The sequence below is a fragment of the Rhipicephalus microplus genome, chromosome 9 (genome assembly GCF_043290135.1).
Source record: "Rhipicephalus microplus isolate Deutch F79 chromosome 9, USDA_Rmic, whole genome shotgun sequence".
Classification (NCBI taxonomy): domain Eukaryota; kingdom Metazoa; phylum Arthropoda; class Arachnida; order Ixodida; family Ixodidae; genus Rhipicephalus; species Rhipicephalus microplus.
This window is the reverse complement of record NC_134708.1, coordinates 43213802-43226718: the sequence shown is the minus strand read 5'-3', so window position 1 is coordinate 43226718 and position 12917 is coordinate 43213802. Positions and strand designations below refer to the sequence as shown.

At 45.0% G+C, this 12917-nt stretch overlaps 1 protein-coding gene across 1 annotated transcript; it reads right to left on the bottom strand.

The window, feature by feature from the left end:
- Window positions 1-3247: 3247 nt before the first annotated feature.
- Window positions 3248-10878, bottom strand: LOC142772242 (uncharacterized). The gene is made up of 5 exons (XM_075874436.1): window positions 10722-10878; window positions 9748-9935; window positions 5282-5300; window positions 4822-5041; window positions 3248-3702 (listed from the first exon to the last, which is right to left on the bottom strand). Exons 1-5 carry the CDS (start codon window positions 10809-10811, stop codon window positions 3248-3250), a joined length of 972 nt encoding a protein of 323 aa, XP_075730551.1. The 5' UTR covers window positions 10812-10878.
- Window positions 10879-12917: the final 2039 nt, after the last annotated feature.

Sequence of the window (12917 nt, the reverse complement as noted above, 5' to 3'; positions counted from 1 at the left end):
GAATTAAAGTCTCCTGTGAGTACAATTTCCTTTCTACATGCTACCAAAACGCTGTCAAGATAACGCGTGCTTTGCACACCGGAGGGGAAGTAACAATTTACGATTGAGGATGGGTGGTATCCGGGGAGACACAAGTCTAATGCTAATAATTCGCAATCCAAGTCTAACATTCTGAAAGAAATTTTCGCCCTTTGGCATAATTTACTTGATACAAGGATCATTAAACCACCACCACGTGATGGGCGATCTAATCGAAAAGAACGAAAACCTGCAAGATGGAAATTTTTACCTGGTGTAAGCCAAGTTTCTTGGAGAATTATATTATCAAGATTAAAATTATTGCAAAAGTAATGTAAGTCGGTTGAGGCTGAGAATATAGAACGGCAGTTACACTGCAGTACCCTCAACTGACCTATGGTGTTGAGCGCACCGCAGAGGCGCATGTCGCGCCCTTGTTAGCATCTTCACGCGAAATAGCTGATTCATTCCGTTTAGATTTGGACTTGAGATCGGTGAAGATAGGGGATCTGGTACGTTTATTAGTTCTTATATCGAGTTCCATATCTGTATCAGTACTTGTACTCGGCCGAGGCGAATGTCGGTCCAAGTGCACCTGTGTTCCTGGCTGCTTAGCCTTGCCTGCATATGCAGAAAGTTCGTCCATCACTACATTGCGTAGCTGTGTGGCGTCGCTAGTAATGTGTAATACTGCAGGTTCTGTACTAGTCTGTACTGTTTGTCCAATCTGGTTTGAAAGAATTTGCACTAAACAGTCGGAAAGGTTAGATATTAGTTTATCCATTGCCTTACTCACTGCCTTTTCCACAGCAGTTTCAATAGCCTGCGATAGGGTTGAGTCCATACTGGAAGTGCAGCGCGCTGTAATACCAGAGTATCCAAAAGCCCTGTCTCTATGTCAATGGCTTCCCTTCGAGAACAGCGGTGGCGGTCAATAACTTCTAGGATTTGAACCTCCCGGGAACGAGCGAAACAGTCAGAGTTGCCGGCGCAGTGACTGCCTCCACAGAGACAACACTTTTCCACTGTTGCAGTACAATTGCTTGAAGGGTGACTCTCTCCACAGGTGCGACAACGAACGTTAGATTTACATCCTCCCGCACTGTGGCCGAATCTCCAGCAGTTCTTGCACTGAATCGGACGAGAAGCGAGGGGTTCTACTCGGAAGATCAGTGGCCATAATTTTATTTCTGACGGGCATTTTGTGCCAACAAATGTCGCGATAACAAATTCGGTTGGTACCCTCTGGTTGTCGACTAGGCGATTACACCGGTAAATTGAAATTACGCCTGCTCCAGAGAGCCTGTCTAGGGTCTCAGCTGGACTCAGCTTGGAGTCGACTCCCCGTACAAGGCCTTTGGTACATGCAAGGTGAGGCGGAATAAGAGCACTCACCGGGGTAGCAGCAAAGGAGGTGCATTTGAGAAGATCCTGCACGCAGGTCTGATCCGGCGACCTACACACGATACCTCCTCGCCCAAATGGGCGCACATCTGTGATGTCCTGGAAATGATTTGAAGTTGTCTTGAGTTCTTTTTGAACCACCTGAGGGTTTGAAAGTCTGATGAAGCCTCCATTTGTAGGTAACAGTGCTACGGGAATGCTGTCGATACCACTGCGGAAAAAGGAGTCTAGCGGTAATTCATTAGACGGCAGGGACGCTGACCAGGCGGATCGCGCCTGGCCAGGAGAAGTAGTCGACATGAGCACTAGAGATATGGTTAGACTCAGAAACTGATAAACTATAGAGTCGGACTCTAAGACAGAAAGTTAAAACCACTCAATCCTCAGCCAAGAACACCCCAGTAGGTTGAGCGCGGCACCAGCTACTGCAGGAACGGTCGTGGGGATCCGCTGGTCAAGGCGTGCTCTCTTTTTCCTGCCGCATCGTTCTTCACGCGCAACTAAAACGACGTATATTGGGTAACGAAGAAGCAGCAGATGAAGACGACGGTGAGGATGACCTTTTTACGGTGGCGCTGACCCGCATATGGGTATGATTGGGCACACTGGGCACACAATGCCCGCATTCCATTGCTTCTAAGCTTCATCTATCCGCGTCATAATATTCAGAAAGTGTGATCTTAAAGATAAACCCCTCAAATGGGCAACCGGCATTTTCATGTAGCTCTCTTGTTACACAGTCTATGTCTCCGCTTGTATTCTAAGGATGCATAAAACAAATCAACGATAAATATGGCTTTCCGAGTTCTGAGCGCGGCTTTGCGTTGCAGCATGGGCCAACCGCGTTTGAAATTTTGGCCTTCCATGAGGTGTCGACTATTCCTTACATCATAATATTTCTGTAGTAAGACTGCACCTACTACGCCATTGTACTCGCTACTCCTCTTTGATGTATCACGTGCACTTTTTTGAGGCTGCATGTGGCTGATGACGATGAAGAATTAGGAATGAGCACTCTGTAGTGGGTAGAAGGCATCAAGCCATTCAGCCCTTTTTGCACACTAATATCAGGGGCCGATGACGGAATAACAATACTGGAATGTCGACCTGAACGGTGATCGCGGGTGAAGGTGACGAAGTTGTTGCTCAACGTTTTGAAGGCTACAGACATGTACCGGTAGTTATTACCTTCATGCGTTATGATGACTGCGAAGTGTTGCTTTGTGTGCGTGCTCTCTCCTTTCTGTCCCTCTCTTTCTCTATCCATTAATCTCCCCACCCATATCCCTAGCGTAGGATAGCGTGCCAGTCCTTCTCTACTAGATAACATGCCTGTCATTGCTTTCTTTCCTGTCCTTTCGTCCTTCACTATTTTGCCATGTTATATTACATAAGTTGGAGAACTGCTGATGGAAAACTTTTACTTCTGGCCAATGCTACACTATATCATCATAATTCATAATACAATCGGGCTAAATTAGGTTAATTGCAATCATTTCCTGTGTTCGTTATTTCTCCACAAAGCGCGAACTTGGAATGAAAGAATCACCGCGATCGCTAAATTGCAACAATATTCATTGTTTTTATCTGAAACTTTACACGCAAATACTCACGTCCTTGTTGAACTATAATATTGGTTAAATATTCGACAAATGAAATAACACTATTGTAAAAAATTTTCCCCTTTCCAATTTGTTTTGGTCTCGTAATATATACTATACGCTCTGAAAGACGCGATTAAGTGGGTTTTTTTTTCGGTTTCTTTGCCGCGCTGAATTGTCCGCTCTAATCTTGACGCGAGGCCCGAAGACCACAATCGGAAGGGTTACTGCTGGCCATGTTCTGGTGTAGCCGTCGAAAAAATTTCGACTACCAAGGGTGCATCCTCCGCGGAGAGACCGTCGGCTTGGTTCCTCGATGTAAGAAGGCAGCTGGAGGAAATCGTAGCTGCTTGTCGAGACCTGGGCGAGCGGCCGGAGCTCGAACGACCGACATTGTTATCTACTAACCGCACGTCGGTAGTGGGGCCGAGCCCGTCTAACTGGACGTCCGCCAAGGAAGATTCGCCCGATTGTTCGATGGCCGACATGGAGTCGTGGTCGACCAGAGTGACCGCCACGGCCCCTGTGTCTCGGTCCGTCCAGTGATCCACCGGATTTGGTGGGCCTGAGATGCCTCCCTTGCGAGCGGCCACCCAGGGCTGGAAGTTGGTGCGTACCCAGCGCTGGATCAGTCGGGCAGCGTCCAGCTCATCATTGAATCTCACACGTCTATTGAGACCTAAACGAAATCGAAAGAAAATGGACGAAATATCATCGGAGGGTGACGGGTAAAATGGCACTGCACTGTAAATTCCACGTTAAAGCAAGCATTATTTTTATGTAATGGGCAGGAAGTTTAAAGTAACGTATATAAAGTGAAAATCAGTGCTATTCTGAAAGGCAAGGATGTGCCATTGAGCAAGATGGTGTTTTTTCCGCTCGATGCTTCTCTGTTACTTGGCGAGTAACTTGCCGTGACTCACGGTGTTTAATAAACAAATGTGGCCCCTAACCAACTTGCTTTAGAGCAATCAAGGTAGAACGATTATCTTGGCAGTTTCTCTTTAGGTCTATGTTAGTTATAGCATAAGAACGTATACATTGGCTATGCATGGCTAGAATGGCAACACTAGGCTTTAGAGTATAAAATCAAGCATTTGGCAAAGGGAATTCGAATATGAAATTATATAGCAGAGCAGCTTCCGCAAATGATAGCTCACAACGCAACCGACAGGAGACTTGTATAGGATGCTACGCAAGGCTGTTCCGCAGTAGCTATACAACAAAGCGCCCTAGAAGAAGTACTTCGGTGTGCTAACTTCGTTGCGATGTGAGGCTTACCAAGCTACAGCAATGAACATGCGTGGTCGAATGAAGCATCTCATTGAAAACTTACAGCTGAGCGTCTTGCCTTTCAGGGTTCATTTGCAAGCTTAGTAAATGCGATCCGTTGACGTGCGTGGACCTTTAACGGCCTTTCTGTGAAGATCTCGGACTGCCACTACACTATGGTGATCGAAGTACCTATAATTTATAGATGATGATCTAGGATTGACGGGGGTCTTCCTGTTATTTCTCTTGGGACAGTCATGCATTAAAAAAAAGTATGGCGTAAGCATCAGAAATTCAATGGGTCATGACACTCTCTGCCCACATGAGAGTACTTTCTTTTAGCCTTTCTGCCCACTCATGATCAAATTTTCTCTAAAGTACTAGAAATACCTCCAACAGTATACCTCACCCGATTTTCAGGTTATAGCCAGCAGTTTACCCCGTACTTGATTCAGAGTACAGCGCTTTGAATGGGTAGGAAAAATAACTATTCGAAACAGGCAATGTGATCCCATTTCCCACCCACCTGAAACACTGGATGAGCGTTCCCTGCTGCGTCCGTCACGTAAAACTGCAAAGCGCGTCTTGCTACGGATTAGAGTGCGGTTGCGTCTGCGTAGCGTTTGGCAGGCGTCTTCTTCAGTGTCGGTGAATGCAGTCAGGCAGCGCCTCCGCCAATCAACACGGACGTGACCCTGCTGGCTGCGATATGGTAGATGCGTGATCTTGCAACTTTCGAAATAAGCCTATCGTTGAGGGCCTACCTTAAACCTACAAGCAGTCAAGAAGAGATAAAAATGGCAGCATGCTACTATCTTTGCAGTATCTCAAAGCGATGAAAATTGCTGCACACCTAATGAAGCACGGTAATGAATATCTTACACACACCAGAAGTGATAGCAATGGACAACTACATCAAAGGCATCGGCTGCTGTTGGGACTTCATGGCAAGTGTAAAACAGTGCAAGTTGGTGCATGAATCCCACTTGAATCAAACTCTGGCACCTGAGACCACACAAATTAGGCTGTCAAAAATCACAGCATATCCACAGAGTGCATGATGAGTAGGGCGAAGCATCCATTCGTGCGTTCGTCCATGCGTTCGTTCGTGAGCCGTCCGTGCGTCTTTGCGTCTGTTCGTGCGCTGCCCGTGCGTCCATGTGTCCATCTGTGCGTCTGTGCGTCTGTCTGTGCGTCCGTCTGTGCGTACGTCTGTGCACCCGTCCGTGCGTCCGTTCGTGCATCCGTCCATGCGTCCGTCTGTGCGTCTATCTGTGCATCCATCCATTCATCCGTCCGTCCATACGTTTACCTGTCTGTCCATCCATCCGTTCATCCATACGTTTATCTGTCTGTCTGTCCATCCATCCGTCCGTCCCTCTAGTGAGCACTCCAAGAACTGCCATCTCGCATCTTTTCATCATATATTCATCATGTAGAAGTACCGCCATCTAGCGGACATTCCAAGAACTAAGTGAGAGGTGGAACGGCCGGACTATGGGAGCAGCACGCGCTCACTTTTTTATTGCCTGAGCTTCATGTCTAGTTCCTACCTATTGTGGCTGCTAGTTCGAGGCCCTGCGACCAAATCCTTGCTAAAGTTGTGTTTAGAAAAAATGTTTCACAATTATGTGTGCAGTCTTTAGAAAAAAGTGGGTAACGATTTAGAGTACCGGGTACACTACCATGGGAGAGCTCAAAGCCGTCCCAGCATAGAATTCAGGAAGGAAATCCAAGGGGAAAACTGTGTTTAGAAAACAATGTTTAACAATTTTGAGTACTTCGTACTCAACTATGGGGGAGCACTAAGCCGTCCTGCTAAAATACTAAATATAGCGCTAAACAAGCACTCTATTTACCACTTGAAGTGTGTTTAGAAAAAATGGTTAACGATTTCAAGTACCTAGTACTCAACTATGGAAGAGCATTAAGCCGTCCAATTATTAAGCAATCATCCTTTCCTGTCAGATAGTGCTCCAAGTGCATGCTTCTAAATGTAGTTTTTTATTTAGTAAGCATCACATTCAAGGTAAATTTCATTGGAGATTCAGTCACCAATACTCGTCTGTGTAGGTTGTTTCATGAAAAACAGCTATCTTTTTATTTTGGATTAACGTGCGCGGGTTTTCTGATCAATTCAAATGAGTGCGCACGTGCCGCTTCTCTAGTCCGGCCGTGGAGGTGGCTACCTACTACTAAGACCCACTAGTACTACATGCATTGCGGACGCGCGACCCACGACTTAAGGAGATTCGCCCCTAAAAAGAAACTGGCCCCGTATTGTGGTTTGCTGCAAAAGTTGTCTCTTCTGCTTGCCTTCTTCTATGCATATTGTCGCATTTTCAGCGCAGCCTATGAAAGACTAGGGTCTTTAGAGATACGTATCTATGTATTTTGTAGTGTAGGGACACATCACCTAAAACAAAAGTATTTATGGTGGGCGTCAGATATGCGCAGTATTTGCTTTTTGATCGACAATCTTCATGACTGTGAACGCAGTCACCATTTCAAAATGGGTGGTCGTTTAGGAAGTGTTCAAATTTTTACAGGGTGACTGAACAGCTTGATATAAACTACGATGTAAATATATTTTTTCACCGTGACAGACACCAACTGACAGAAACAGACAGACAGACCAAATTTTCTCCTTTAAAGTATTCCAAGAAAAACTATCGTCTCTAAATTATACTCGCATATGCGGTCCGTATGGTCATGCAAGACATATGCAAACCATGAACATTTGGCACGCCATCAGATTGCGCCGTATGTTGCGGAATGCATAGGTGAACTTCGTTTAGATTCGCTATAAACGGCCAAAATCAGGTTCCTCTATTAGGTTCACACAAACGTTGATGCTCTACTTTTTTTTAATATCAATTGAATCTGATAGTGCCATAAAACATGTAATGCGAATAAATATTGCGAAAGGTGTGACATCTAACAAAACGGTAGTTTTGTATTTTTACCACTGTTTATTATGACGTAGTTGCACTAGGTAACAAATAAATAAGTACAAAACAAACTGAAAACCAAGTGCTACGACTCAATGATTCGTTCTTTTTACGCAGTACATTCAGTTGGTTCATATTACCCCGCATAGCAAAATAGTGCAATAGAGGTACTAAAGTTCACAAGAAACGTTTTTGAAGAAAGCAAACTACTTTGATTAAACTGCCTGTGAACAAAGTTTGACATAATTTTCAATGGTATGTGTTTTACTGCTTACTTTTTCTCGGATTACATTAGTGGGCTGCAGACTTCTGAATATAGACCAAAATTTGGTTTCTGTCAATTTGAGATATTTTTATTCGAGTCTATGCGCCATACACAAGCAGAACAAAAATTTCACTGTACAGTAATTTTATAAAAAGTCATTGCCTTTTGATGAAAAACTTCACAAAGCACCACAATTCACCTAGATTTAACTATGCACGAAAACAACAAAAAACTACAGCTACTATAAGTAACTGTCTCATTTAAAAAACACGATGCTCGCAAAACGCACAAAAAAGATTTGAAACAGTACGCGGAACGGTTGATTCATAACATTTTATACCTGATATTTCGGGAAGTTCAACTGGCACTAATTTGCCCAAATAAATTATGCCTGTCAAGAATGCGGGAAAATGCTCTAGATTTATTGTCTGTATACGTGTAGTTCTCTATTTGTTTTTTTAATTAATCAATTCCTGTTGAGTACAATAATTGTGGCAGATGGCGTGAAATGATCCCTGTACAATGCTATGACCGTCCTCCCCTTTTTTACCTCACCACACTTTCGTTCACAATGTTCTTTTTATAGAATACTACACATGACCGTAAAGTGCTTCATTCTCTCGTCACCTCTCTTTCCTTCTCGCCCACACATCTCACCACACCTTCACTTCTCTGTAGAACCTCTGTGCTCTCTACAGCATGCATGGGTACGCTGTGCTAAGCGCTCAACACCTCCTCTTTACCATCATCTTCACCTCCAAATCACAGGAACTCACCTAGAGTTTGTTTTCCGACTTGTCGCTTCACTGCCCTCATCCTCAAGCTCTCATCGCTAACCTGCGTGGCTTTGTTATGCAGGAGCTTAGTCAAGACTTTTTCCGGGGCGGGGGTAACAACTAGCTTAAGGTTATGACTACTTGACAAAAACACCAGTTTTGTTACTTATTAGCTGTAAGCTCCACTCGATCAAGGTTTCAAGGGCGGGGAGGGGGGGGGGGGGTAGTGCGCCATCTTTTCAAGTACCCACCCTGCTTACTCGCCTGCTGCAATGCTATATTTTTACCACGCCACTGCTCTTTCCCATCATACCTTCAGCATCACTCCTTCTCACTGTCATCTTCCTCTCTTTCCAATTCCTATAACGGGCTGCAGATGCGTACGCTATGCGTTTACCTCATTCGCTCATTCTCTTCCCCAAGACGAAAGTCCTCTTTAGCCTGACTTTCCTTTCCAACTACCTTGCTATACTTCACTGTATATGGCTATCGCACGTGTTATTCTTTACCCTCTTCCTCACCCTTCACTTGGCTGTGATAGACACTGCACCCATTGAACTCAGCTGCGCCAGCTTCAATGTAAGAAAATTCACCCAAAAATACAATACTACCTGGTGCAAATTTAAAGCGCACCTGTTTAAACGTCTTGATATTGCAATAAGTAGAAGAAAATAAATGAAGATACCTATACATGTAAAGTTCTATACTATGCGGTGAGTAGCGTGCGCGGCGCGTACAATTTACAGCAGCTGTTTTCACGACAACCGCCGCAAATATGCCTCCGTTCATGTAGCGGTCTACTTCCACATATGATCCCAGTGGACGCCATCGCCGCATACCTTAGCGATGGCGTCATTAGCGAGACTATGAAGGCTAGCACTACTTCGGCGCTCCGGGTGGCAGCCGCGGAACCTGTCCCATTTCTTTCTGCCAGTTAAGATGACGCTGACGCTGCTCAATGCCGCAACGGTCCCCCTAAAAACGGCGCTCTAAGGGAACGGATGCGCGTTTCATGTGTACCAATACCAAGTGCGTTTAAGTATTGGCTATAAGCGTTTGTGTTAATGTCACATCGTTACATGTTGCCACATACACTACCAGCGCTTGAGGACTGTGCACATGGCTCTGTGTATTGCTGGTGAAGCGAACCAAGCGAAACGCAGACCATTGCGTTATGACTAGCAATGCGAGCCGCAGTGTATCTGCCAGCCCTGCATGCGCGTGATCTCCCACTGAGGTGTCAGAACGCGTGACGAAAGAAGAAAGTGAGGTTAGATGGCAGAGGCCCGTACTAATGACAGATTCCCGCATTCTCTCTCTTTCGTCCTCGTTCGCTTAATAGGTTATGCGAATGGCGAATTTACTAAACATAGGAATGGGCACCTAAAAGCTGCGCTCAAGTACACGCAAAGCGTTTAGTTTTGCACACACAACGCAAAAGCCAATGAACAAGCGCTTACATTCGAAGCAGCATCCACAGCACGCCGCTTAGAACCAGGAGCGTGACAGTCGATTCAAGCAGCTGGGTCTTGCCTTTTCGTAGAAGGGTGTACGTAACGTCATCGATCCAACGCTGCAACTTGATACTGGCCAGAGCTCCAGTCACGCCATCATACAGCAGCTCTAGGTTCTTCCTAGCATTCTCACCCTGTTTTGGAGCAAAAGAGACACACATATATGAAATCAATGTATGGACTGAGTACCAACGTGAAGGTCAAGCCATAGACATACCAAAAGAAAAAAAAACAAGTCCTTTCCCTGCTTCATTTCAAGCTAGGCAATCCAGAAAGCAAATTCAGTTCGCAACAGCAAGAAAAAGAATGACACGTCCGCTACTGGCAACTCCCGGTCTGTAGAATTTTCGAATAATGACGAGCATATTGAACTTAATGAGCTATGACCACTTACGACAGTCGTGGAACTCAAAGACTGCGTTGCAGTGCAGAAGCGGGAACTGCATTATAAAAAAAAAGAGTGTAGTGCATCAAGTGTTTGACTTTGCTGTGTCTTCACGGAAAAAAAAAACTGTTTCCTATTTTTCCACAATGCTGGCAACTAGTGTCCCCTTATGTGGACGCCCATCTTACAACTTTCACAACTTATGTTCCCAAGTGTGGGAACTCTTGAATTACTTGATGTACCTGAAAATTCTTCTTGCTTTGCCTTGGTCGAACAGCTCACACGAGACGATGACGAAGTAAAATAGCACAGACAGGCGCTTATTTTATTTCTTCGTCGTCTCGTGTACGCTGCTCAACCAAGATGGACGCATACCAACTCTCTCAAGCTTCCATTCTTGTTGGGTTTTTTGTTATGGATTATGGACAAGGTGATCAATAATTTCTTTTTAAAGAAAGTTAGTTTTCCTCATTTTCTCTAGGGTCGCTAGTCAAGAGGTTTAAGATCAAGGGCAGAGAAGAGTTCAGATACATACGAAGCGTAATAGAAGGTAACCCGTCGGCATGGTCTCTGTTGGGTCCGGTGGTGCTGTCAGTGTGCTCGCCACCATGGACAATGACGCCATTCCGGGTGCTTTCCTGCTCACCTCCAGTCTGGTACCGCACCACTCGTTACGCGTAACCAGTACGACATGCGTCGGCAGAGGATGAACTTGAAAAGGATGATGATACCTCTAACCTGGCATATGCCTACTCAGGAGAGTTGATGAATAATTGACTATGTTAATTATTGATTGAGTGAGTAAGCGAGCGAGGGAGCGAAAATTTCATTGTGAATTTCTTGGGAGAGAGAAAAGCTTTTATTCATGCAGTTCTAAAAGGTCGTCCTCGTTGGGTGGAGCCCTTAGTTCAGGGCCCCATTGGCTCACGCCACACCACGTATACCCGCTGGTTCAGCCGAAGCAGCTCTTGGGGCTCCAAGCTGGTGAGCAGTCTCTCGCGAGGAATGATGGGTGATGGAACCAAATGGTAGCCCGGTGGTCGTGGACATTCCCAGGTGCACTGATACACCGTGGGCATCGCTCAAGAATAGGGGAAGTATGAGGTATATTGAGAATAAGGTTAGTTTGATTGTAGCCTGGATACCATGGCACATACCCACTCTGGTGTTGGTGCTGGTGGTGGAATCTTTATATACCTATAGTATCCTATTAATTTCTTTTTTTGGGTCTTCCTTATGTCTGACTCGTATCCACAAGGGAAAGGGGGAAGTACCCAGTCACCATCGCCCCCGCTTTGTCTAATTCTAGCCGTATTACACGTTCATGGAGCATACATTTAAGATACAACCATGCAATGGGCACCATGGATCCGTATATGTAGCTCTCCGGTGATACCATCTGTCAATGCTGACGTACTGTAATAAAGCATTAAAAAACAGTTGGTAATATTCAGGTGAAAACCTTATATGCTTCACTAAGCGCGAAAAGTTGAGGTTGACGGCAAAACTTGAAATCTTTAATATTTGTTTTATTTATTGTTTTCTCTATTTTTTTTCGGTCACACAGAAGATGGTTAGCTTTCGCTGACAACCACGACACTCACAGTTACAATGGCACCAAGATCAAAATTTCTGCGAAAGAAGCACTCCAACGCTAATAGCGTTCTCAAATAAGACTAAAGAAACGAGAAGGAGGAGGAAAGTTTAAGCGGAAGAACAGGGAGGTTAGCCAGAGCTTTCGCTTGTACAAATGGGCCTTGCCGACCTAAGCAACAAAAAAGTTTGATAATAGTCATAGACATTGCATGCGAAGGCCTGCACATAGCAGCACGATCATAACAGCTGCGCCGTAAAAAATGCATATTCTGACTGTCTCGAGTATTCGGCCTTGGCCAAATATTCGAGACAACCCGAATATGCATTTAGAATTGAATGCGCTTCACGTCAAGAAAATTTTTCGTACTGAAGATTCCGATTTTTGTACACGCTTCCTTAAAATATCGTGGCAATGAACTGCAGCCACTTCCGTTTGCGCTATTTCGAAATAGCAAACTTCGAACGAAAGAATCACTGCTATTGATTAGTGAACGAAGAATGGTCCTTATAGAAACTTTTAGGCTAGTAATTTTTCTTTCTAAACTGTGCCCCTTGTCTATCAAAAAAATGAACTCACGTGGTGCTTTACGCATATGCCTAGGACGAGCAAAAAGCAAAAGCAATCTTTTCTCTCGTCAGTCGATTCTATAATGACTCCCCCCTTCATCCTCCGGAAGGCTCGTACATATAAGCAAGGCCTAAATTTGATCTAGTTGGCACATATTAGCTGGGGAAACAGGGCACACGCAGTTCAAAGAATGGACGACCACGAAGAAACACAATAGATAGGACTAGCGCCGACTGTCAACTGAACAAGTTTGCGCCAACCACTCCGCTTTTAACGTGCGTTCCAGTGCCCAGATGTATTCATTGCAAGCTTCCTGCATCTCACCTGCTATTACCCTGACTTTGTGATGGCCCATCTCTGCCAAGAGTTGGATGTAATGCCCCGCCGCGATGGTCTAGTGGCTAAGGCGCTAGGCTGCTGAGCGGCAGGTGGCGAGATCGAATCCCGGCTGTGGCAGCTACATTTTCGATGAAGGCGAAAATGTTGTAGACCCGTGTGCTGAGATTTTGGTGCATGTTAAAGAAACCCATGCTGTCGAAATTTCCAGAGACCTCCACAACAGCGTCT